This window comes from Malurus melanocephalus, unplaced genomic scaffold (genome assembly GCF_030028575.1).
Source record: "Malurus melanocephalus ecotype Western Australia unplaced genomic scaffold, MMel_1.1 scaffold_113, whole genome shotgun sequence".
Lineage (NCBI taxonomy): Eukaryota > Metazoa > Chordata > Aves > Passeriformes > Maluridae > Malurus > Malurus melanocephalus.
Genome location: NW_026623345.1, coordinates 1,097,037 through 1,122,942, shown reverse-complemented (window position 1 = coordinate 1,122,942; position 25,906 = coordinate 1,097,037). Strand labels below are relative to the sequence as shown.

Below are 25,906 nucleotides of genomic sequence, written 5' to 3'. Positions count from 1 at the left end.
AAAAAAAAAAAAAAAATACTGAGCAAGATCTTCTCCTTACAGCCTTTTCCTCCTGCTGCAACTCAGGGTGCTGGAAAAGGCGGGCGACATCTCTGAGGATGGGAACAGGCAAGGAGAGACAGCACCAAATGCGTGGGTGCTGCTCTCGCCRTGGAGAACAGAGCACAAACCCTGCTGCTGCCAAGCCCAGTGTCCTCAGATGCATCTCCCCAGCTCATCCAGCCACAGACATTGGAGACTTCCCCATGCTGTGCTGAGCAGGGGAGTCTGAGCAGGACAGGGGRCCAGCACAGCAAGGAGCCAATGCCTCACTCCTGCCCCATCTGTTCAAYCATGGGGAGATCCAGATCCAGCTTGCAGGAGGTGGAAGCAACCTAAGAAAGACGTCCCTCACAGTGGCATGGCACTTGGGTAGCTGGTTGCAGAGCTAAGTGGYCTTCTCCTCTGCTCCAACCTTCAGACACCAAGTAATGATGTTTTAATAGAAAAACARCTGAGGCTGCACTTTCCCATCTTCCCATCACCTCTGGAGGTGAGGCACAAAGCACCGGGAAGAGCTAAAGCTCCAGGGAAACACATCATGMTGCTCACTCCTGCAGTCTGGGGATTTCCTGCACCAGAACCACCATCAGTGGGCTCATCAGCCCTCGTGGATTTCTCTTTTCAGGAATTTGCTGAATTGCTTTTTCATCCCGGACAAGTTTCTTGTATCTCCCTCCTCTCAACCACTTCACCAAAGGCACCATTTCCACAGGTTAATCCCAAACTGCTTCAGAAAATGTGTTCATGTCCTGAAAGGTCACTGACACAAGATGCCCTATTACAGGAACTCGAGCAACCCTTCCCTGCTCACCTTCCTTCCCCCCACCACACAGGATTTTATTATTCCCCATCATGCCTCCCTCAGTCATCTCTTCCCCCAGACGGAAGAGAGCCAGTTTATGTAATTGTTCCATCTATGGAAACAGCTTMGTACCTTTAATTATTCCTGCCACCCCTCCCTGCACTTTCCCGGCGTGTCTTTAAAAGGGTGCGGATGTGCCATCAAGGGAGACGRCTGCGAAGGAGGAGTGGCTTTGGTTAAAACACCCTCTGCACCCCAGGAGGGAAGGCTGTGGTCACCCCTGACCCCGCTCCTGTCCAGCGGGGCCACAGCCAGCCCTTGGCCCAGAGCCCTTGTTTGTCCCCGGGCAGGCTGCACACCAAGCAGATCATTTGTGAGCACGGGGACGGCCAGAAACCAGCTCCCCCACCCCGGGGCCTCCAATGCTCCCGGCGATGAAAAGCCGAAACAAAAAGCATTTGCAAGGGCAGGGCATGGGCACGGCGCGGGACACGCAGCACGAGYCCCACCGCCGCGGGGACCGGGCCACCGAACAACACAGCAAAATAGATGGGCCACAGTAAGTGCTGGTTTAGTACCACGATGACTCAGCCGCTCCACGGGCAGTGCGCAGAGAACTCAGACTCTCCCAGCTCAGAGGGGCTCCACAGACAGACCATRGTGGGAAATGAGGAGCCCAGGTGGCTGCTCACACCCTGCTCAGGCGCTCCGGAGAGAYGAAGGCTCCAGCCCAGGCAGGACAGGGAGACGGATGCTGTGATCAAACCACAAGGGGCAGACAAGTTGTGAACTCCAAAGCACCCTGCTCAAATATTCCATTAGTAAGGGGAGGCACACAGGGGTTGCAAAAGGACACAGCCTCAATCGTTCACAGCAGTGCTCAGCTTYACACAGGAGCTGCAGCACCTGCACGACCAGATGTTTCCCCCCTCAGTCTACGGACAGGTGTTGAGGCAGGATGTTATCCCCACAGCAACCTGACAGCATCAAGAGATGGGTTTTCTTCTCAAGACAACCATGTTTCCCAAGACAAAATCCAGGTCATTGGGTCCAGGAGCCACCTCACTCTCAGTCTAACAGAGGCCAGGTGCTGGAAAGATCAAGGGGAAGACTCACATGGCAAAAGCCCAAACACATCCCCACCACAGACATGACAGAGCTTTGCACAGGAACAGTGTGGCTCAGCTACCCAGCTTCCCTGGTAGATGGCCACGGCTGCTGCGGAGCTGGGATGCACTGATGTCAGAGCAGAAACTGTTTTAAACACAAACACTGAGTCTCCCGCTGGACCAGGGCTTTGGAGCCCCGTGGCTTTTCCACAATGAAAAAGCACAGTACAATGTCAGCCTCCACACAGGCTCACATGGCTAAACAGCATCAGCCACCCACTGTTGCATAAGGACTGCAGCCCCATAATGTCAGATGTTTGATCTGACTATGGCTTTGCTCCTGGGGAGTGGACACTCTGCCACCACCCCCGACAGACACCTCAGAATGCCCCACAGAATCACAGAACCAGTTASATTGGGAAGGACCCTGAATCTCATCGAATCCAACCTATGATCAAAGACTACTCTGTCAAGCAGATCTTAGACCAACTGCCATCTCCARTCTTTYYTCAAACATCTCCAGGGACAGCTGACTTCATCACCTCCYTSGGCAGTCCRTTCCAGTGTCTGATCACCCTTTCYRTGAAGAAATATTTCCTGATATCCAAAYTAAACCTCCTCCGGTRAAGCTTSAGACTTTGTCCTCTTGTCCTGTCCCTGGTTGCCTGGGAGAAGAGACTGACTCCCATCTGGCTATAACCTTATGTCAGSGGGTTGCAGAGTGTGATAAGRCTCCCCTGAGCCTCCTTTTCTYGAAACACCCCCAGGACCCTCAGCCAATTCTCATAGGACTTGTGCTCCAGACTCTTCACCAGTTCMAYTGCCCTTCTCTAGACTCATTCCAGCACCACAATGCCCTTTTTAAGCACCTCACGGACTTATCCCCACCAGCCCCACATGGAGAAGGGCACAGYTCACTGCAGGCAGGGCTCTAGGGATGGGCACACTGCCCTGCACTCCCACACCCAYGGCCCCACTGGGACATACACTGTGCACAGCAGCAGAGGGCAGCTCCAGAGCCTTCCAGACACCTTCTCCTCACAATTCCCATCCTGGGTCCAGACTTCCTGGCCCTACTAAGTGCTTCCAGAACCTTAAACCTCCTTCAGCAGAGAAGAGCAACAAGAGCTGTGGGCAGTTTTGGTGGACAAGCCTGATGAAGAGTGGCTGAGGGAGCAGCTCAGGGTGTTTAGCCCAGAGAAAAGGAGGTTCAAGGGGAACTTTTAACACTCTCTACAATGACCTGACAGCAGGGTGTAGCCAGATGGGGGTAAGGTTCTTCTCCYAGGGAATAAAGAAGATAAAGCCTCAAGCTTCACCAAGAAAGGTTTARGTTGGGCATTAGGAAGAGTTTCTTCACAGAAAGGGTGATTGGGCCTTGCAGTGCCCAGGGAAGTGGCAGTCAGCATCCCTGGAGGTGTTCAAAAAGACTGGATGCGGCACTCAGTGCCACGGTCTGGTTGACAGCGTGGTGTCCGGCCTTAGGTTGGACTGGAGCTCAGAGGTTTTTTTCCAACCTCATTGACTCAGTGATTCTGCGCTACTCCGGCCCTGCCTAGGTSCTGAAGGGCTGCCAGGCCCTGGGGCATGGGGCAGGGTTCCTGCCTAGCCCCCAGCCCCACACAGCATGCCGGGGGCAATGGGAACCACCCACGGCCGCGGTACTGTCCCGGTCCGGGTCACATCCCCCGCCCCCCGAGCCCCCCGAGCCCCCGGAGCCGCGGGGGAGGGSGCGCACACGAACGGCCTGATCTTCTGGAAGGGCGGCTCCTCGGTGACGTCAGGCCCTTCCAGAAGATTCCCCCCGGGGATCCCKCAGAGGGCCAGCACTCGACCAATCAGAGGGCTCCAAAAGGGCGGGGCTGGCTTGAACTGGCCAATGGGAGGCGGTGATTGGGAGGCGCGGGGGGAGAGGCGGGCAGGTGAGCAGCGGGGACCCTCCTTAGCCCCGCCTCTCCCTTGAGGGACAGCCAATCAGCGAGGCGCAGCTCGGCGATGGACAGCCCCTCGGGCCAACGGGGGCGTGGTGCGCGCGGGCGGGACTCCCCTGACGTGGCGGCCGGGGGCGGGGGCGGGGGCGGTGCAGCGAGCGCGGCGCCCCGGGACAGCGGGAGCGGTGAGTGCCGGGGGGGCCCCGACCGCCCCCGCACCCCCACACCGAACCCCGCACCCCGCTCCCGGCTGTGCCACCGCGGGGCGACAATGCGGCCGTGGGGGTCAATCCCCCTGCCCCTTGGGGTGGCAGGGCGTCACTGTGGGACTGCCGTGGCGTGACAAGTTTTTGCCGTGGGCTGGGGGGAATTAGTGCCTCTGCACCACGGGGTGTGGCGGTTCGCAGTGGGGATGGGGCGGTCATGTCACCCCGGCCTGGGGGGTGGCCGTGTGTCACGGTGGGGCTGGGGCGTCACTGTCTGCGCCGTGGGGTGACAAGTGTTGCCGTGGGGCTGGGAGGGGGTCATTCCCTCAGCCCGGGAATGGCGGGGTGTTCCTGTGGGACCGGCGGGGGTCTTGTCCAATGCCTTGTGTCACCTGTCTTTGGTGACAAAGTCTCACTGTGGGGTGGKGGGCCAGTGCCCCTGTCTCGGGGGGTGTTGCTGTGGGGTCARTCCCCTTGCCCATGGGTTGATAGGTGCTGCTGTGGGACTGGGGCGTCAGTTTTTTGCGCTGTGGGTTGACAAGTTGTTGTCATGAAGTTGCGGAGGTTGGTCAGYTCCCTTGCCTTATGGGATGACAGAATGTCACTGTGGGATTGGGCAGGGTCAGTCCCTCAGCCCAGCGAGGTGACAGGATGTCACTGTGGCGCTGAGGTGGACGTTTTCTCGGCCCAAAAGGGTTGACAGAGTGTCATTGCGGGGCTGAGGTGGACAGTCCCTGTGTCCCAAGGGGTGAGAGAGTGTCACTGGGGGGCTCAGTGACTCAGCCCAAAGGGGTGATGGATTGTCACTTTGGGGCTGGAGGCAAAAGGTCCTTCTGCCCATGAGGTGACAGCATGTCCCTGTGGGGCTGGRAAGAAGCACTTACCCCGCTGCACCCAGGGWGTGACAGTATGTCCTGATGTGGGGRCTTAAACTTCTGCTTTATGAGGTGGCAGGGTGTCMCTGGGGGCTGGCAGGATCAGCCTCTCTGCCCCAAGGGATGATGGTTTTGCTGTGAGTCTGGGATCTTAGGTCCTCTGTCCCTTCATGGTGGGGAACAGAGGCTAGCCACCCTGTCTTGTCACCATGAAATGGAGTCTCTGTGGGGCTGAAGGTGGGGGAGAAAGGAGTTAACATCTCTGGGGGTTGTCAGGGCTTCTTGGTGGGTCAGGGTTAACTGGGCTGCCCTCACTGGTGGCCACATGTCCCTGTGGGTCTGAAGYGGGGGAGGGCAAGAAGGAGTTAATCCCTCCCTGCCCCATAACACTGACAGCACATCCAGGTGAGGCTGGAAGAGAGAGGTTAACATCTCCTGCCATGGGGTTGCAGTACAGCCCTGTGGGGCTGGAGAGGTGGTGAGGTGAGGATTAATCCCTCTCTCCTGTTTCTCTTTGGGGGGATTAATGTGCCCTSTTTGAGCTATGTGGTGTGGCCAGGAAGGGGTCAATACGCCTCCACCACTGAACTGGGGGTATCTATGTATCCCAGTGGAGCTGAACTGGCTGGTGAGAAAGCTGGTAACCTCTCACCCAAGCGACAGTAACAGGGTTAGAGGGATCAGCATGGAAAGGGTTAACCGCTGTCCCCAGTAGAGGTTGACAGCATCTCCTGGGTAGAGCTGACCAGGAGGAAAGGATTAACCTGCTTTCCTCTTGGGGCAGACTGTGGCTCCCAGTGGGGCTGGGTCATGGCAAGGGGTCACCTCTGGACCCCTGTGGATCCGTGTGCTGGGGCACAACACATGGGTGAACTCCTTCCCATGTGAGTGACAGTCCCTAGAAAGGACAGTGCCTGTGGGCTTGGGAAGGGCCTAAACCCCATCCCCTTTAAGTTCTTAGCCCCGCAGTAGAGCTGGGCAGGGGGCACAGCATGGCAATCTATGCAGTGCAGGGGTTTAACCCCATCCCATTGTGAGCATCCTGGTGAGCCTGGAAAGGGGGTACCCTACACAGGGAGGCAGCGTGGGGGAGGGCTTGACCCCATCTCCACACAAGTGTGAGCCAGGTGGGTCTTCAAAGAGGCGAACCTACTTGAGGAGATGCTGTGAGGGGCTTGACCTTATCTGCACCCAGGAGTCAGTGCCAGATAGGTCTGGAAATGGGGGACCCTGTCAGGGGTGATGGCAAGTGATACTTGACACCATCCCCACACAGGAGGCAACACTTCATGGGTATGGAAATGGGGGACCCTCTCTGGGGAGGTTCTGAGCGGGGGTCCTGATCTGTGCCCACGCAGGAGGCGGCCGCCGGCGGGGCTGGCAGCGGGGGCTGTGCTGGCAGAGGCAGCGAGGGGAGGGTTAACCCCGTCCCCACGCAGGTGCCGGCACCCCAGTGGGGCTGTCGGTGGGGAGGGGGAGGCGGGCGGTGCGTGTGGGGGCTCGGGGAGGGGATGATTCATTGCGGGTAGTCATGACATTGCTGCCTGGTTGCCTGCGACTGCCATCCAGCACGGGCACGGGTGTCTCTGTCTGCCCCGTCGCGACAAGATCCCCACCAGCTCCCTGACTGAACCCGGGATACGCTGCCATGCCGGCCATCCTGCTCTTCTGGAGCCGCGCCGAGAGGTATGCGCTGCCTCGGCACCTGCGCCTCGCCGAACCCACCCGGCTCGGAGCCCGGCGGGACCCCAGCCCCTCGGGAAGCAGTGGGATGGGGACCGTCACCCGCCCGGTATTTTGCTTGCCGCGGGTGGGATGCAGAAGCTGCCTGGTGATGTCCCCAGTACGGCTGCCTAATTTCAGTGTAGAGTGTCCGGAGAGGATGTTCTCTGTGGCCCGCGAGTGATGGTGACAGACGGGGGGACGCGGTGGCATTAGCTTTCCTTGGAGCGCCTGAAGGTGACTTCTCAGAAGTAGGTTTTGCGCGGTAGGCTCGGCTCGGGGGACGCACCGTCCCTGTCCCGCTGCCCTGCCGCCATGGGGAGCCCGGGATGCCGGGCAGGAGTGCGGCACTCAGACCCCTTCTGCCGGGRGACCAGTGCCGGAGCCCCGTGAGGGGGATACAGGGACCCCCATGCATCCAAACGGGAAAAGCTGGGGAGGTGCACATTGGTTAACGTGACTTTTTTCCATATCAACGCCGCCCTACTTTTCTCTCTACCCGATTCGCCTGGCGGGTGCTCAGCCTTGGGCGTCAGCAGAGTCGTTTCTGGGGACACCGGGGGGCTCGTGGCTGCGCTCCCTGCGCTCCTCGACGGGGGCTGCGTGGGGAATGTGATGGTACTGGGCAGCCGGGTGCCTTGCGGCAGCGGGGAAGAGGAATGCCGGAGCTGACGGATTAAGCAGGGGTGTTTTAATCTGCCGGTTTAACGAGAAGGCATCAAGAAACCAATTAAAAGGAAAATTACAGCACGGCAAGTGACTCCATTGAAGGGTCCCTCTGTGCGCGGCTGGGAAGCACACAAAGGACGGCAGCTCCCCGGTGGCAGCGCGTCGACCGGAGGAGCCCTTTCGGAGCCATCCTGGGAGTGAGGTCAGAACCAACCACGGCTGCCGGGCTGGCAAGGAGCTGCCCTTTGGGTGTGCCGGAGGAGGTGGAGGGGGGTGCTCGCCAGCAGAGCATCCCTTGGCGGCGGCGGCGGCATCCCCAGCACGAGCCGGCACCTTCTGCCCCGCCACCCTCCTCCCGCCCTCCAGTGCCTCCCGGCCGGGCGCACAGCACCTGCCGCCGCCTGCGGACAGCCGCGATGTTTAAAATAAAACTAGAGCCTTTAAAAATGACAGCTTGGACTATGAATGTGTTCGTAAAGTTTCGGTAAGTGGGTTTCCGCCTCTCGACCTTGTGTCCTCATTAAACCATCAGCGCCTGTCTCTGGCATCCCGCGGTGACCTTGCACCCTGAGATGGAACAAAAAAAACCTTGTGCYGTTGCCAGGGTGGGTTTGTTCCCTTAGATGACTGTCGAGCGGAGGGATTATGTCAAACGATCGCTATTCAGCTGGCGCTCTCGCCCAGCGGTTGCTCGGGCTGATGTCATGTGCGGGGCCGGAACAAAGATTTATTCTTTATTTAATTATTTTTTTTTTCTTTTGGTGTGGTTGCAAGAGGAGGATGGAGGGTAGGCTGGCTCGGCAGGGCAGGGGAATGCCTGTGGTTTTCTCCAAGGCAGGGTGGCCGTGGTTTATCTGGAGGCATCCGGTTTGCAAGGACGATGCAGGAATGCCTTTGCTTGCCTGRAACCCCCACCGCTCCCGAGGGGGTTAAATGGGAAGGCAGGAGAGGATGATTGAGCAGAAGGGGGAGAGGAGCGGTGGCAAGGCGCAGCTGATCCCAGAGAGGTGGGAGGGAAGGAGGGAGGCTCTGCGGGGACAGAGTCGTGTTTTACCACCATTGTGCATGTGAGCTGAGCCTCGGGAGCGTGCCTTAACCCACGGGGTCACCCGCCGGCACCTGGTCCTCTCTGGCACGGTAAACTGCGGCACCGGGATGCATTTCGGTACAGAAATTCCCCCTCCCCATGCCCATCTGGACAAAAGGGTCCCCGGTCAGGAGAGTATCCTCACTGGGCACGTCCACCCAAGCCAAAGACCTCTTGGTGGGCAGGATCAGAGATCTTGTGGGGGGCAACAGCATTTTGCCAGGACAGGATGTGTTTTTATGGGGAGCGCAGTGAGACTTTGGCCGTGTAAGGGGTCGCAGTGGTGCTGTCAGGTTGGGCTGTGCAGAKTCAGAGCTGGACACTGTGTTTCCTGGACAGCAACAATTGAAGGTCTGTCATCTCTGTGTTCCTGGWGCTAGGGTCTGATGGGGTTGTCTTTAGCACTGCTTGTTTTGCTCTCACTATGGGAGGGTTGGCAACATCCAGACAGGGCCAAATCCTGGTCCCAGTACTGGTCTCAGGGAGCCTCTGTCCTTCTCTGGAGGCTGCTGTGGGGAAATGGGGTGTTGGGATGACCATTAGTGGGGAGAATGGACAGGATAGCTCTAGGCTTTCCTGCCTGTTGCTCACTCCAGGGTGTCCTGCAGCCCCTCCAGCCACTTAGGAGGGTAAATGTGGAGGTGAGTGTGGGCTGGGAGCAGAACATCCCCCAGCACCTGCGTGGGCTGGGTGCTGCTGGCGTCTCTACATGCAGGAGCTGGTATAGAAATATGCTGGCATCCAGGAGCTGCCACAGGAGACGCTGTCAGATGCTTTTTATGTCCCCAGGGACCTCCTCCCRCTCTTCTGTGTCCCCTGAGCTGCTGTACACTGTTTGCAGATGCCCCCATCTCCCCTCACTGTGTCCTTCAGGGGTGCCTTAGCYTCCCTCCCCATCTACAGCAAAGAATCTCATGGCTTGAGCAAAAAAGAGCAGAAGTTGGTGGTTTTGGATAGAGGTGGCCAAATGTGGGGCTAGTTTCCAAGCCCCCGTAAGTGGTCATTGCCCAAGGCATGGCCCAAGGCAAGTGTTGGATGCTTGGTATGGCTGCCAGGGGCTCAGCATAGCACCCAGGCATGGATCCTAGRGGAGCATAGCAACCTTTGGAGGAGCTGCTGTGGTTGGGGGGGATCCCACTGTGACCTCCAGTGAGAGTTCATGGATAGAGTAAGGATGAGGGGAACATCTGGTAGCTTCTGTGGTGGTGAAGAAAAGGGCCAAGGCTCACACTCCATGCCAAAATCTGTCTGCTGGAGTGGCACWGTGGGTTGAGGTGGCTCAAGTGTGTTTGAAGCAAGCAGGGATGGGGTGAAACCTGGACTATAGCAAGGAGCAGGATGTGAGCAGTAGGAGTGCTGGGGCAGCACCTGGGAGTTGTGAGGTCAGTACTGAATGTGAGAGGGCCAGGCTGTACCGTGATGTTTCAGTGGGTCAAGTGTTTTCTGTCAGATAACCAAAGGTTGAGGAGCAACGGGTAACATCTGTGGAGAAGCATGGAACTTGTTTTCCTGGAGAAGCAGCCCTGCCATCTGCCTGCTTTTTCCTGGAGAAGCAGCCCTGCCATCTCCCTTGGCTGCTCCCTGGGTGGCTGAAACTCCAGCGGTGACTGGGGGATGAATTACGGCCACCGGGTTTTCCATGCCTTAGTATAGGCATGGGCATGGCCTCGGCCCCCGCGYGATGGAGCGAGTGAGCCCTGAGTTCCTGGCTTACTGCAAGATCCAGTTGGAGGCTCTCGGGGAGTGCACGTCAGGCTAGAAAGTGTTGGTTTTTTTTAAAACAAAAAAAGAAAAAAGCCCTCCCACCATCACAAGATGTTTCTGTCTAACGGCTCCGTTCTCTCTCCGCTAAATACAAATTATGGCTCTGACAGCCGGAGGCGCTTATCTCCAGCTGAATGCCAATTGCTTTCAGGAACAAAATGTTTGAAGTTCCTTTAAGGTGAAGGCACAGCATGGTCTCTGCCACAGCTTTCAGCCTCCAAAACCTGCTGTCATCACCCCAACTTGGGTCTCAGGTCCCCAGCTGGGAGAGAACCAGGCAAGGGGGTGGACACAGACCGGCAGCTACATTTGGACATAGCTCAGCCCTCCTGACTCAGCCGGGGGGGACAGACAGGGACGTGGTCCTGGCCTGACGTTTGCAGTGGYGTGGCCCCTATAATAGCACCGTGCCCCAGCTTGGGCTCTCTCTCCCTGTCAGCCTCAGAGATGAGTCTGTCCATCTCTGCCGTGGGGCTCAGCAGGGTAAAACCAGAGCTGGGATACATTCTGGAGCTGGGGCTCTGACCTCTGGTGGGAAGTGTGGACTTGAGCTGGCTCTGGTGCTGCTGGCCCGTGGGACACAGGGAGCATCGGCTCCGTGATAAGTGCGTGCCAGTCCCATCCCCAGCTGCCCCAGTGTGATATTCACCTTACGAAGAGCTGTCTTTCTCCTTTCAGGAATAAGTACTCGGCTCCCGGCAGCGTCACCGTCATGGGGAAGGACTATTACAAGATTTTGGGCATCCAGAGTGGCGCCAACGAAGATGAAATCAAGAAAGCTTATCGGAAAATGGCCCTCAAATATCACCCTGATAAGAATAAAGACCCCAATGCTGAGGAGAAGTTCAAGGAGATTGCRGAGGCTTATGACGTCCTGAGTGACCCCAAGAAACGAGCCGTATATGACCAGTATGGGGAGGAAGGTAAGGGAATAAGCGCTGCCCACTTGGAGGCAGGGATGTGGGGTCCAAATCAGTTTTACCGTTGAGGGAGGGTTTTCAGAGAGKTGTTTCAGCATTTCATGCCTGCTTCTGAAATGGGACTGACTGCCAAAAACCAGGGAGAGTGAAGGCTCCACAGGTATCAGAAATCACCCCTCATTCTGCTCCTCCTCCTGCTTCACTTTTTGAGTTTGTCACCTTGCTTCCTGGGGTGGCTGTGCTCCATGTACCCTCTGCCCCAAAAACCCCAAGTGCCAGCTGAGAAATGAACGTGGAAGGAGCTCACCTCCTGGGTCATACCTGGGGTAATTTGTTAGCAGCCCTTTAAATGACCTAAATATCGCAGCAKAGAACGTACTGCTTCTGCCCACATTCCCCCTGCACTTGGGCACTGGTCCCACTGTCCTCYCCGGTACAGGCTGACCTACAGGATTCAAAGCTTTTCCCAATTTAAGTAATAGGCCCTTGTTTTGAAACCAAGCGGCTGCTGTTGTCTGGTGGTTGGCATGGAGGAGGAGGAGGAGGAGGAGAGCCRTTCCAACGCAGGCGGCCTTATTAGTCGAAGATGGAAGAGCGCAACCCCATTCGAGGAGAGTGCYGAATAGCATCTGCATTAATCAGCCCAGGGCTTGGGTGCTTAAAAGAGCAGGAGGTCTGACAGGAGCAGGCTGCTGGGTGGAAGAGGCAGCTCCTCTTGGGCAGGTGCATCCCTTCACAAGCCACCGGCAGGATTAAGCAGCAGTGGGTTAATTGTTGACCTGTTAGTTATGTCAGGGCTATGATGGATGCACCRGGCACAGTGATTTGCTGCTCTGTAAAATGAGAAGAGGCTATCTCAAGTGGGAAACCAGCTTTTCCCAGGAGGCCTCACTGAAATCGGACYCCGCTCAGGCTGGCGTCATGGGATTAAAGGTGAAACCTCCTGGCTGTACAATCTATTAGGGATGGGCTTGCTGGGGATTCGGCAAAATCCCTGTCGCCTGAAGGCATTTAAAGTAAGAGTGAATTAAGGAAGAYGGTAAGAGCGTCTCCCTCACTGCCCCATCAAGTTAAAGGTCATATTCCCTCGTGCTCCATCAGTGTTGAACCTCTCATGGTCCATGACCTCCCCCACACCTTTTGTTTCCTATTTTTTTGAGCAATGGAGGTCAGCRTTTTGAGGAGCTTCTGAGTCCCACACACTGTGTAGGCAAGGTGAAGCAAAACATCCAGAACACTGACTYCATCAGTCAGAACAGACCCCCAAACTGCTGTGACAGGGGAGTGGAGGGCTGGCACAAAGGACAGCCTGTCAGAAATAGTCCTTCACTGTCACTGGTGTGCCCTGAAAATAGTCCCTGAGCTACACTTGGCTTAACCCCTTCCCACCCCTCCTGGTCAAAAATAGCCTTGCAGAGCATGTGTGACCTCTTAGGGGGGCACTTGTCATGTGCCTTGACTTCTTGGGACTTGAGAGGGGTTGCAGTGACGTTAGGCTCTGACTGGGACCTGCCAGGGGAGTTTCCCATGGGAACGGTTGCTAAAARACATAAACCTGGAGCTTACCTGGCATTTTTTAAAGCCAATGTGCAGGGAGTTGCATGCCAGCTTGGAGGTCTGCTCACCTCTACCTGCTTCACTGAGGTGGGAGAAGATCTCTAAATAATTTAATGAAGCATTGCCATGTTCACCRCTAACCCATGTCCYTAAGTGCCCCATTTACATATGTCTTGAGTACTTCCAGGGATGGTGACTGCATCACTTCCCTGGGCWGCCTGTTCCAATGCCTGACTCACTTTTCTGTGGAGTTTTTCCTAATACCCAGTCTCAGAGACAATGCTACTRGGGCAGAAATGAGCCTGTTCATGAGGAAAAATGAAAATAGGCTGATCTGCATGTTTTAAATCAAAATTTTGTCAATTAAGTGGAGAGAACCAAAGAGGTTCTTCAGTAGGGACAGAAGGGACAAAACCTGCACAGATTTTGAGTTTGCAGGGTGTMGGGGTAAGACTTTGTGTCATGGGTAGAGATGGTGCCTTCACAGGTGGTTGGGCTGGAGGGGGTGGCCTGCAGACCCAGCAGAGGGTGGAAGACCTGCCTGGAGGTGGCAGAACCTATTCTCCCACCTGGGCAGCGCAATCCCAGCACAGCATTCCTCTACAGGGAGCGTTCATRTCTCCTCTTCTCTCTTGTCTTCCAGGCCTCAAAACTGGAGGTGGCTCTTCAGGTGGCTCAGGGAACACTTTCCACTACACCTTCCACGGAGACCCCCATGCCACCTTTGCATCCTTCTTCGGAGGCTCCAACCCTTTCGACATCTTCTTCGCCAGCAGCCGCTCCCGGATGTTCAATGGCTTTGATCAGGAAGACATGGATATGGATGAYGATGATGACCCTTTCAGTGCCTTCGGCCGGTTTGGCTTCAACGGCATCAATGGGGTTCACCGRCGGCACCAGGAGTCCCTGCACACACGGAGGAAGGTCCAAGACCCACCTGTCATCCATGAGCTCAAGGTGTCCCTGGAAGAGATCTACCAYGGCTCCACCAAGAGGATGAAGATCACTCGCAGAAGGCTCAACGCTGATGGCCGGACCATGCGGACTGAGGACAAGATCCTAAACATTGTCATCAAACGGGGTTGGAAGGAGGGAACCAAAATCACATTCCCCAAAGAAGGGGATGCCACTCCAGACAACATCCCTGCAGACATCGTCTTCATCCTCAAGGACAAGCCTCACTCACACTTCAAGAGGGACGGGACGAATGTGATCTACACAGCGAACATCAGTCTTAAAGAGGTGGGTATGGGTGGTAAATCCCATGGCATGGGAGGTGGCACTAGTTCATGGCATTTGGGACAAAGATGGTACTTCTGCTCTGGATAGRAAGGACCAGGTAGGCCACAATTAAAGAGCTGCTGTGACCAACTCATTCTTCATTTTGGATGCCACGTGTGAGATACGGATGCTGCTCTCCTTGTTGAGCACACCTCATTTCTTAAGCCAATACAGGTGGTATTTATCCATTTTCTCCCTTCTCCCTATGTCTTGTTTTTCTACTTTAGCACAGGGTGTTCACATGTGGAACAGAGCCCACATCCTTTGTAGGAACAAGGGAAAACCCAGGTTGGCTGGCATCAGTCTGATTCCTGCTTTTCTTGTATCTGGGCCTGCTGTGGTTTAGTTACTGCCAGGGTTGTACCAGGTGTCTCTCCCTGTRGACAGAGAGCAGGATCACAGGGAGGAAAGTGATCCCTTGTCTTCTCTGAGCATTGCTTTAGCTGTTTTCTTTGATACTGGCTTTCCTAGATAAAGAGCCAAACAAATTAAATAACCAGGCGATGAGTAAAACTCAGCGCTTCCAGGCTGCCCGTCCYGGAGGTCACAGCGGGGTTGCATACATCAGATCATCCAGCAATCTGCGTGAAGGTGGGAGAGGAAAGGGRAGATTACCTCAGTACAAGATGTGCTGTTCGCCACTGCTGCTGTAAAACTACCTTTTAATAAATCCCAGCTGGCAGCTGCATTTAACTTTGACGTTTTTGGCAGCTGCCATTTGCTGTTCCTTTCAGACGGTAGACGCTGTCTGTCTTCTTAGTGAGCTGATATTTTTTTTTCCTTCCTGAAGGCAGATTTATGTTCTTAAATGCATTTAATAGAAATAAGCTCAATGGGCCAGACCTAAGGTAGGGAAACGTGATCTTGTGAAGTGTGTCAGCGAGTCAAGAGAGCTCTGCAATGTCTCTGCATCTGAGCTTGGGCTGTGACCGGGTRTAGTGGGGGCAAAAACCACATGGGCCAGTCAGAGCTGGGTACTCCTGAAGCAAACTCAGCTCCATTTAACCTGCAGGCTCTGGAACAGAGTCAGAGTGCAGAGGTTTATTTCTGCAGTAGCTAAYTCTCCTGGCCAATCCAGAAATTCTTGGGAAAGACTGCATTATTTATGGAACTGTGCATGCTGTATCTCAGATATTTCCTTCTGTTCACTCCTCTTATCTGTAAAATTAACCCTGAGCCGGCCAGACCACATTAGCCCAAGTTTGTGCACTGCTCAGGCTGGAGGGGCTCTTGTCTGGAGTTGACCCTTGAGCAGCAACAAGATAAACCTGCTCCAGCTCCACGTGCTGCACCAGAAGTGCTGGACACCTGTGATCCCCATGTGCTGGCAGTGGGTTTGCACAATGCAGTCACAAAGTAGRAAATTGCTGGTCCAGGCAAATTCCTCATCTCTTTCAGCTGGAGTTTCTATTTTCTGACATTCCCCACCAGAAACCCAACATGCTGAGCATCCTCTTGGAGCCGCTGATCTTGCTATCATTTCCAGCCTGCTGCTTGCCAGGGCAGTGTGATACACTGCTGCATTTGTCTTCCATGAAAAGAAGTTCCTTAAGTGTTCTGGAGCACAAGCAGATGCTGGGAGCTCTCCAACCCTGTATCTACCACCTCAATATGTGACAGAACACAACTTCTCCATCACCTCAGCCTCTGGCTGCAGCCATGGGTGCTCCCGTTGCACCTTCTTCCTTGCAAGGCTGTCTTTTCTAGCCTGAATTTTTGTCTCAGCCACTACCATGAGAGAACATAGTTCCATCAGGAAAGCTAGCAGGTGATGGGTGCTTTGCCCCACTCTCAGCTCTGCCCAGCCCTCAAGTCCCAGCCCCACTGTGTGCCTGGCCAGGGCAGTGCAGGCTTTTTGCCACCTGTCTGCTGCAGAACCACAGATGTAGGAGTGCTTCTCCAGGGACTCGTTGTCTTCCTTCCTGAAATCAGAGGCGTGTGCCACAGCAGGGAGCCGCGGGAGGGAGAGAGGGAGGAGACACACTCCACCAGCAGCTGCCTCTGCCAGGAGGCAGTGCTGCTGGCAGGGCGTCCTGCCTGCCCGGCTGCTGCCTAAACGCCTGCCCTCGGCACCATCCCGCTTTGCATCCTTTACCTGGCGTCACCTTCCTCGAAGCATCCRCGCCTCAGCTCATCCCGGCTGGGACACGGCCGATGGCGATGTCCTCCCTGGCGGCTTCGCTGCGAGCGGAGGAGGACCCAGCACTGACCTAGATAAAGCTCTGCTCGCACAGCACAGTGCTCAAACCCAGGGTGATTTCATCCCCAGGGATAAACCAAGCCTCTTTCTAGGATGCGGGGTAGCTCCCGCGGTTACTGGTGTTACTTCAGCAACCGTTTTCCCAAATGCCAGGAAAGTTGAGCAAGAAGAATAAAAAACAGGGACATACGGCGGAGGAGCGATCGCCTCRGATTCTTGCGTCTTGGCTCTGGGAAGGAAACATTAAGATCCTGTCTGCCTTCGCTCCTACCGCCCGCTTCTGCTCACATCTCTGTCTGCTTTCCCCATCCACGTGTTCTCACAGGGACTTCTTGTTCTCTTTTCCATTTTGTGGCGGGAGGTGTCCTTTCCATGGGCACGTGCAGCCATGGCACACAGCACTGGGCACCAGTGAGCAGGAGGGTTTTGGCATCCTTGCCTGAGTGCAGGACAGAAACTCCTTTGATGTGGGAGATTGTCCTTTGTTTTCCCTCCAACCTGCTGGAGATCAGCCAAGCACCTGCTGCTCACACAGAGCTGGTGATGGCATCCTCCTGCAGCCTGAAGATGGAGCATCCCTGGGGGACACCTGTTCCAGGAAGAGGCCTTTGCAGAGGAGCCAGGCAAGSAGACAGGACCTTCTCCCCTGCTTCTCCACTCACCAGACCCCCAGCCAGCTTGGCACTGCAAACAGTCTGGTTCAAAGCCTTGGTTCAGCTGCAGAAGCCCTGTCCATCATCTTGGAGCCAGTGGCCAGCATGAGATGTTTTTCCTTGTGCTGGTTGCTGATTTACCTCTAGAGGCATTTTCTGGGGAGGGGAGTGCAGAACATTCCTCCACCCACCCCAGAAACAGCAATTGCATCTTCCTCCGCTCCCCTTGCAGGGTRTTTTGGGAGGGCTGGGACCCCCAGGACCCACTTCAGAGGGACAAATCTGTACCAGCCCCCACATGARAGCTTGAGGCTGTAGCTCAGCAACCCTCCACCCCCTTCCAGAAGCATCGTTCTGCAGTCCTCTCGTTCAGCCCTTGCTGAAAGCCTGGAGACGATCCTGCCCACATGTACGACAGAGCTGTCTGAGTTATTTAAGGACACAGGATTTTCTTGCTGCATTCCCATGTCACGTGGCTTGCCAATGCAGGCCGGTGTGCGGCTGCTGCTGGGGGCTGGGGTACATCAGGATGGCACCCCCAGCACCAGCTCTTTGCTGTGCAGTGGGRTGGGTGACAGGAACCATCCCCTCCAGCACTCCAGCTCCTAGGGAAGCTCAGTGCCACACCAGCAAAGCCTTGTGGGGGCTGTCGGTGACAGGGTTGGGGCATGGGACATGGGCTGTGCTATAGATAACCCCAGCACTGGGCAGAGCTGCTGTGCTCCGGAGGGTGACAGCTGATGGGCCGTGGCAGCATCCCGTGATCTCAGCTGGATTTTCAGCTGCCCAAGGCTGGCCGATGAGGCTGGAAAGGGGGCTAAATTTAGCCTGTGCTGTTGCTGTGGGTGGTTGGGCGCTTGCTGGTAGTGCCTCCTGGGCAGCCCAGGAGGTGGGGAGGGGCGTCCTTCTGCCCATGAGAGCTGGGGCACCCCTCTCCTGGATGGCTCCTGCAGCCCAGTTCATGGTGGTTGGACTGGCCTGGCCCGAGCAGAGAGCTGTGTTTGCACTGATGRGCATCACCCAGTGCTCCCGGGCACCATCCAAAGGGAGCTGGGCGGTTCAAACCAGGGAGCATACGGTGCAGGGACAGGGTGTGATTGTCAGGGTGCTTTGGGGTGTCAGCCCCATCTGATGGCCTGTCCCCTCTTCCTTCCTCAGGCCTTGTGCGGCTGCACCGTGAACATTCCCACCATCGATGGACGGGTGATTCCACTTCCCTGCAACGACATCATCAAGCCGGGGACAGTGAAGAGACTACGTGGGGAGGGGCTGCCCTTCCCCAAGGCCCCCAGCCAGCGAGGAGACTTGATCGTGGAGTTCAAAATCCGCTTCCCAGACAGAATAGCTCCCCAGACGAGACAGATCCTCAAGCAGCACCTCCCATGCTCCTAGAGCCCAGGGACTCTCCTCCAAAGCAGCAATACTCCAAACGCATGTGCCACAGCACCTGGCCCACACAGAGCCAAGGTGTCACAGCACTTTTAAATGCAAAAAAAAAACCCAACCCCTCACACTACTTTCCCCCCACAAAAAACCCACCCAACCCACCCCCTATCCATCCTTCTTGGCTGGTTTTTTACTCCAGCAATGGGGAGACTCCTGTCTGCCGCAGCTCTCCCAGCTGCCAAACTTTCTATCTCCCCAGAGGTCCATCTTTTCTGCCTCGCAGGAGCGAGAGCCGTGGGCCCTCTGCCTGGGGAGGTGCGTCGTGTTGTGGGTTTTTTATGTCACCTGCTTTTCAGGCCACTCTTCCCACAAGAAGCTGGACTTGTCGGGGTCCGGCGCAGTGTAAATAGGACTCCGCAGGATCTGGCATCCCCGCTGCTGGTTTTTCTCTTCCCCTCTTTGATACTTGCTGCTGTTTGGGGTCCCGGCTGTACCGCGGTGCTGATCACTCCTGCCTGCGGTGGCCCCCCCAGTAGCCGGACAATTTCTCACCTGGGGCCACGGTGCCAAGTCCAGCCGTGGTCCGCTCTCCTGTGCCAAGCCTACACCAAGCCTCGGCTGTGCCAAACAACGGAGCACGTGGGGATGGTCCATCCAGCCTCCTGCCCCTGCCCGGGGATGTCCCCAGTGCCCATGGGCAGCACTTGCCTGCACCTGCTGCCCGCAGGGCCCCAGCCAGCAGGAGGAGGGGGGAAAGCCCAGGGTGGAGCTTTCTTTTTTCAGATGTGTTGAGTTTGCATTGCTGCTTTTATTTTTTAAATACATATATATAGAGCTCATTAGATAAACTTCGTAAGGGTTTTTCTCTGCCTGTATTGGGGATACTGGCCTGACGCACCCAGGCTTTTTTTGAAAGGGGGATGATTCAGCCACACGAACAGCAAACCCCCGGAGTGGGGTTGTGTGTGCGTGTAGCACTAATCTGGGTGCAAAAGCAGAGCCAAGCGTGAGCAGAGCTGTGGGTTTCACTTGTGTTTCAGGTCAAATTAGGGATTCTATTAAGAAGAGAGAGGCGTGTGTATATATTTTTCTACAGGGACAATTCATTCAGGAGGTGTTTCTGGACATCAGGGCGGMGCTGGGAGGTGCATGAGGCAGTCTGTTTGGCGGCTCCATTTTCAAATACTGTATTTTTTTAAAACCTTTGGATTTCCATCAGGAGAATTTTTATATTTCTTACCTTTCTCGGCCTACTCTGCCTCATGCTAGTTTTTCTCCCAGGAAAGGGCTGTTATGGAGCAGGAGGCATGTTCAACCTGCCTTGGTACAGCTCTTTCACCACAGCACTGCCGAGAAAACTCCTGCCAAAATATTCCCCCCCCAGCTCTGGGAATCTTTTTTCTTTTTTTAGTCCTTAAAAAAAAAAGAATTTGCTGACTTGGGGCGGGGGGCAGTGCGTGAGGTGTCCATGGGGCTGGGGTACAGCTGTATGGTGTGACCCTACGGGGCGAGGAGACCCTTTAGGTGCTGCTGAATCCATCACCCGCTTTGGCCAGCAAGGGGAGGCCATCGGTTCCCTCCACTGGTCCCTGTGGAATTCAATGTGGAGAAATGTGGTGGACGCGCTGAGCGAGAAGACAGACCAGCGTGCAGATGCAAGCTGGTTTGTTTTTCTCGGTTTCAATGAGACCTGAATGTTTTATAGTGGGGTTTTTTGTAATTTTTTTTCTTTTTTTTCTTTTTTTTTTTGTAATGTCAGTATTGAGAGAAATAAAGAGGTATTTTGAAAAATACACTTTCTTGGGTTGTGTTGTGATGGGAGGTGCCAGGCTGGCCTCCAACAGACAGCGGGGAGGGGGCTCTGTGCCAGGGCCATTGCCACCACCAACCTGGCCAGGTGCCCTTGAGGCTGGCAGGGAGAGGAAGAAGAAATGCATTTGTTTTGTTTTGGTACTTGGTGCACAGGACCTTCAGAGTCTGATAATGAGGCGATGGGAGTGAATACATGACTTGCTTTATCATGAATGGCAGCTCCCCTCATACATGGCATTAACTGTGCTGACCACATTGCTGAGGATCGGGAGCAGAGAGTGCTGGTGAGGAGCTCTGTCCCCTCAGAGCTCTGGAATGTAGCTAACATGGTCAGTGGGATGGGGGAGGCTGGAGAGGGCAGTCCCCATCTCTTCTCAGAAGGGCCCTGGAGCAGGGTGAGAACCCGAGGCATAACTCGTACCCATGGCAAGTCCTGCTGATGCCAGGGAATGTTTGCACAATGCTCCCATCAGGAGTGCACAGGGACAGGWGATGAGTGCAAAACCCATGGGCCTTGTGCCCATCTCTCAAGTCCTCTGTGTGGCTCAAGAGGATTTGATTTGGGGTGAGAATGGTCAATGAATTCATTGTATGATGTTAATTGCTATGTAACACTGTGTGTGGTTTCCATGGCTACTACATGCCCACCATCAGGGCATCTCACCTTTGTAGATTTGGAGATCTGAACCCAGTTCTTTGATTGCCAAAGAAGTAGCTTTGATGAAGCCAGCCAAGCCCAGCAGTRATGGAATCAGAACTGGTTTCTACATGTGATACCACCGTGCACCATCTTTTCTGCCCTGAAAGCATCTTAGGACAGATGAAGCCCAAGGTCATGGACTAAACCACCTGAAGAGACTTTTACAGGGGTGGTCCATAGACAGGGAATGGTGTCATCACAGAATCAAAAAATTATTCGGGTTGGAAGGGGCCTTAAAGTTCCTCTCATTCCAAGCCCCTGCCATGGGCAGGGACACCTTCCACTAGGCCATGTTGCTCAAAGCCCCATYCAGCCTGGCCTTGAACACTGCCAGAGATGGGACATCCACAGATTTTCCGGGCAAGTGCTTCACTTTACCCTCAAGTAAAGAATTCCTTCCTGATATCCAATATAAACCCSCCTTTCATTTTGAAGCCATTACTGTTTGTTCTGTCATTACATGTCCTTGTCAAAAACCTCTCCCCATCCTTCTTGTAGTCTCCCTTCAGGCAGTGGAAAGGATCAAAAAATTTGTGTCAGAAGACACGAAAGATGATGGGATACTGGGAAGCAGGGGGACCTGGCATGATGCAAGTGGTAGGGAATAAGTAGTTTTCCGCTGGGATAGGGTTCATTTTCTCCCTAGGAGTTGGTTCAGTGCTRTGATTTGGATTCAGTATGASAATAATGTTGATAACACACTGATGTTTCWGWTGTTGCCCAGCAGCGCTTACCCTAACTCAAGGAYTTTTCAGTTTCMCAYGCTCTGTMAGTGAGCAGGTGCACAAGAAKCCAGGAGGGAGCATGGCCAGGAGAGCTGAYCCAAATCRTGCCCAGTGTATGAACYGGGRSAGAACGAGTGAGTTGCTGTGTGGCACTTAGTGAAACCTCAACAGCCCTTTCTGGTGCTCCACGTGTGCCCAGAGATCTGAGCAGAGCTGTTAAAGCAGGTTTGTTACAAGATTTTACTTTATTAGTTTAACAGCTTCTTGTCACAAAGTTGTTTTGTTTGCGCTCAGAGTTGCTGTGCRTGCGATGTTTGTTCTCCATGGGGCCTGGGTGGGTTGCTCTTTGTGGCAGTGACTTGGAGGTGTCTCTAAAGTGCCACGTCTATACCATCCCTGAAAGTGTCCAAGGAGATGTGCAGATGTGGTGCTTAGGAACACAGTTTAGTTGTGGACTTGGCAGTGCTGGGATAATGGTCGGACTGGAAGATCTTAGAGGTCTTTTCCAACCTAAACACTCCATGATTCTATGATACACATCTTTTAAATATCTCCAGGGACACACCACAGTCATGGCAGCCGCTTCAGTGCTCGACAATGCTTTTCATGAAGAAATTTTTCCTAATGKCCAACTTAAATCTCCCCTGGCACAATTTGAGGCAATATCCTCTTGTCCTCTCTCGTTACTTGGGAGAAGAAACTAATCCCCACCTGGCTACCCCCTCCTTTCAGGGAGCCACAGAGAGTGATAAGGTGCCCCCTGAGCCTCATTTTCTCCGGGATTAACACCCCCAGCTCCCTCAGCTGCTCCTCACAGGATCTRTGCTCCAGACCCTTCCCAGCTCCACTGCCCCCTCTGCCAGTGGACTCACTCCTGCACATCAATATCTTACYTGTGAGGGGCCAAAACCGGACTCAGCACCTGAAATGTGGCCTCGCCAGTGTCCAGCACAGGGCGATGGTCACTGCCCTGGTTCTGCTGACTGTACCATTGCTGACGCATTCAGGAGGTCTTTGGCTTTCTTGCCCACCTGAGCGTGCTTCATGTTCAGCTACTGCTGATCAGCACTCCCAGGCCCTTCCCCACTGGGCAGTTTTACAGCCACTCTGTCCCCAGCCTGGAGCTGCAGGGGTTGTTGTGACCACGGGGCAGGACCCAGCACTTGGCCTCGTTGGACCTCACACGATTGGTCTCAGCCACGGATCCATTGGTGCAACAGAATCAATTGGAACAGAATCTTTTTTTGTGAGACAAATCTGGTACAAGCACCGACACTGCCATCCCCTCTGTATTTCGGGAGCCATCTGTTGGGAGCTGTTCATAACTGCACCTTTGGCCTTTTTYTCTTGGAGAGCTAAACTATAGGAGAAACATTTTCCTACATCTCCACTCCTTCACAGAATCACTCATAGAAAGGTTTGGTTCRGAAGGGATCTTAAAGCCCATCTCGTTCCAAGCCCCCTGCCATGGGCTGGGATACTTTCCACTRGAYCAGGATGCTCAAAGCCCCATCCAGCCYGGCCTTGAACATTCCTAGGGATGGGGCATCCACATCTACATCCACATTTTCCTTCCTGCCTTCAATTTTTGGAAGCCCTCCATTACCCCGGGCTGGTTACAGCAGGTAMCCTTTCAGTGAAGAGGGAGGAGATTGGGGTACCTGGTGGTTTTACTTGCAAGACCATGGGGAGGACACAAGAMTGTGGGAAGGAAAATCTGCCTTGACCAGAGAGGCACAGATATGGGAATTGCAATAGAGAACAATCACACAAAGAGGGGTTCTTCCAGAAAATTTGGTGCCCAGTCTCTAGTGGGCAATTTCCCAGGCAGAGTTGAAGGGTTGATTGCACTCCTGATCCTATAGCAAGAATGGCAAGAAGCTGCATCATGGGAGATTTAGATTGGGTATCAGGAGAAGTTTCTTCACCCACAGGGTRGCTGSGCAGTGGAACATGCTCCCCAYGGCAGTGGTCACAACACCAAACGTGGCACAGTTCAAGAAGCATTTGGACAAAGCTCTCAGGACCAGGCATTGCAGGCAATGTTTGTAATAAGTCCATTCCAGCTCCGTATGTTTTGTGATTCTATAAAAATSCCAATCCATTTCTACAAGAAGTGAGTGACAAATCCTATGATCAGGACTAAAGGGGCCCTGTCTCTATCCAGGAGGAGGAGAGAACAACTGGATTTACTGGACTGTGAGAATCCAGTGATCTGGAATATCAGACGGGCAGGAGAGTCAGGGTCTAGCAGGACGTGGTGCACGGTGCGTCCTGAAGCGGTTGAGCTACACGGGGCAGAGCCCACCTGTATTTCTGGAGAAACAAAGGAACTTTTCAGTGCCCAGTGCTCTGTCAGTGAGCAGGTGCACAAGAAGCCAGGAGGGARCATGGCCAGGAGAGCTGACCCAAAGTAGCCAGAGGGACATTGCACACGATCGATCATCGTGTACGAACTGTGGGCTTGTGGCACACGGGGTGTGAGTGAGCAGCTGAGTGGCACTAATTTGCCATCAGGGTTCAAACCTGCACAGGAGGGGAAGCCCTTGAGGCAGGAACATCCACAGGGAAGTGATACCCATGGGGCAGGAAATGTCAATGGAGAGGGYACACAGCGAGTGCAGGGGATGCCCATGGAAGAGGGATGCCCTTGGGGCAAGGGCCATGGGGAAGGGATGCCCATGRGCCAGGAGGGCTCCAGGGGAAGGGATGTCCTGGGGGCCAGTGATCCCAATGGAGCAGGGATGCCCATAGTGCCTGGCCTGGGGCAGGATGGGGACCTGCTGAGAGTGGGCACTGCTGGGCCTCTGCTGACAGGAGCACCTGCTGGGCTCAGACGGTTTTGGATGGTGCCGGAGGGTCCCAGTGTCTCGGATCAGGGACCAGCGTCTAACCCCAACACYGCAGCCAAGGATAGGTTCCTGCATCCAGCATGGCTGGACTGTGGTCCTGRTGAAGTCCCATTGTCCCCATGGGGCCTGGCTGTAATGGCTGTAAGGGAGTGAAGGGGGTCTGGGGCCACAGGTGCCACCCAGGGGGTCACAGGAAGCTGCTGATCATGTTGGCAAAGAACGGGGGTCTCCTCAGCTTCCTCCTCATTAATCCCACAGTACCCAGGGCAAGCCCACGATAACAGCATCTTCCTCCCCCAGGCACCTTTGGGAGCTGCCCAGTTCCCCCTGCATGGACCTGGGCAGGGGAGCAGGATGCTGCAGAAAAGCTCCTGCCCTGGCAGGGACCAGGGGTCTCTGCTGGATGAGTCCTGGAAAGAGGCAGAGCTGGGGCCAACCCCAGTTCTGGGACACCAACTGCTCTCCTGGGGCTGCAGAGGTTTGCAGGGAGGGGCTGTGATTGCTGATCTGGGGGACCCCTCAGCCCCCCCAGCATGTTTACACCACCCCAAAGCAGGGGCAGATGCTCTTGGAAATCCTGTGGGTGCTGTCTCCCCTGCAGGAGCCATGTCCCACAGATGGCAGGGAATCAAAATAGAGGTTTTCCAGCCCTTCTGCTGGATTTAATGAGCGCTTGCAACGAGAAAAAGCAGTGGGGAAGATTTGGGCTGCCAGGGACTGAGAAATGCACCCCACCATCCTATGTTGTCCTTGCTGCAGCCTCCACAGCAGAGATGCCAGGATGGATCTGCCCCTCAACTTGCTAGGTGGTGATGCTCCCACCGTTGCASGGAGGAAGAACCCCCTGTCCAGGCTGTGGAAAGTTTTGGGGAGTCCTGGAGAGCTCCTTCCCCGGGTGGCAGAAAACAGGTGGGTCTGGCTCCGATGTGGCCAAAGCAAAGCCGCTGTCTGTGTCCCTGCAGAGCTCAGGGAGGAGAATCAGCCCTGCAGCAGAGGATGATAAGGAGGTATTTGCCCCAAAAACAGGCCAGAGTGAGGCAGTGGAAGCTCCAGCCGTCCCAGCCTCAACCCTGCTGCCAGAAGTGTCTCCACCRGAGCCAGCAGGAGTGATTCCCCGGGAAAGGTGGTGTGAGGACAGGAACCTCTGCGCTGGCAGACAGCTCCCAAGTAGGACAGCGCAGGTGAGCCGCCACCGGGCCCCCCGGGGCCTGCACCGCCTCCTCCCCCGCAGGAGCTTGTGCTATTTAAACACAAGAAATTGGTGTTCCCAATTTCACCCTGCTTATCACCACACTCCGCACAAGTCTTTTCTCACACCCAATCCCATCCTTCTGCCATTAAATCCTCTACCYCTTAAATACAGATGATTTGATGGAGCCCTCCAAGATGTGCCAGGCTTTGGGATGGAAACCCCACAGCTCAGCCCCACACAACTCCTGCCCTCCCACTCATGGCTCAGCCCCAAAGGCCTGGGGGAACATTCTGCCACACAAACTGCATTTTACCCTCGCTGCAGAAACCCTCAGTTCCGCATTCCCTGCTCTGTGCATTCTACAGACACCGCCTATCACGGGCTGAGGACTCAGCCATATCCAGCCTCCCGTTCTGCTCCT

At 55.0% G+C, this 25,906-nt stretch overlaps 1 protein-coding gene across 3 annotated transcripts; it reads left to right on the top strand.

Annotated features, from left to right (window-relative positions):
• Positions 1 to 4,011: 4,011 nt before the first annotated feature.
• On the top strand, positions 4,012 to 19,990 carry DNAJB5 (DnaJ heat shock protein family (Hsp40) member B5). 3 transcript variants are annotated; one of them, XM_057369612.1, is made up of 4 exons: positions 4,012 to 4,069; positions 10,886 to 11,130; positions 13,328 to 13,926; positions 17,977 to 19,990. In XM_057369612.1, the coding sequence occupies exons 2-4, from the start codon at positions 10,920 to 10,922 to the stop codon at positions 18,208 to 18,210; spliced, it is 1,044 nt and encodes a 347-aa protein (XP_057225595.1). In that variant the 5' UTR covers positions 4,012 to 4,069; positions 10,886 to 10,919; the 3' UTR covers positions 18,211 to 19,990. The 3 variants fall into 3 exon arrangements, with proteins under 3 accessions (XP_057225595.1, XP_057225596.1, XP_057225594.1); XM_057369613.1 differs by lacking the exon at positions 4,012 to 4,069 and adding an exon at positions 6,489 to 7,840; XM_057369611.1 differs by lacking the exon at positions 4,012 to 4,069 and adding an exon at positions 10,024 to 10,812.
• Positions 19,991 to 25,906: the final 5,916 nt, after the last annotated feature.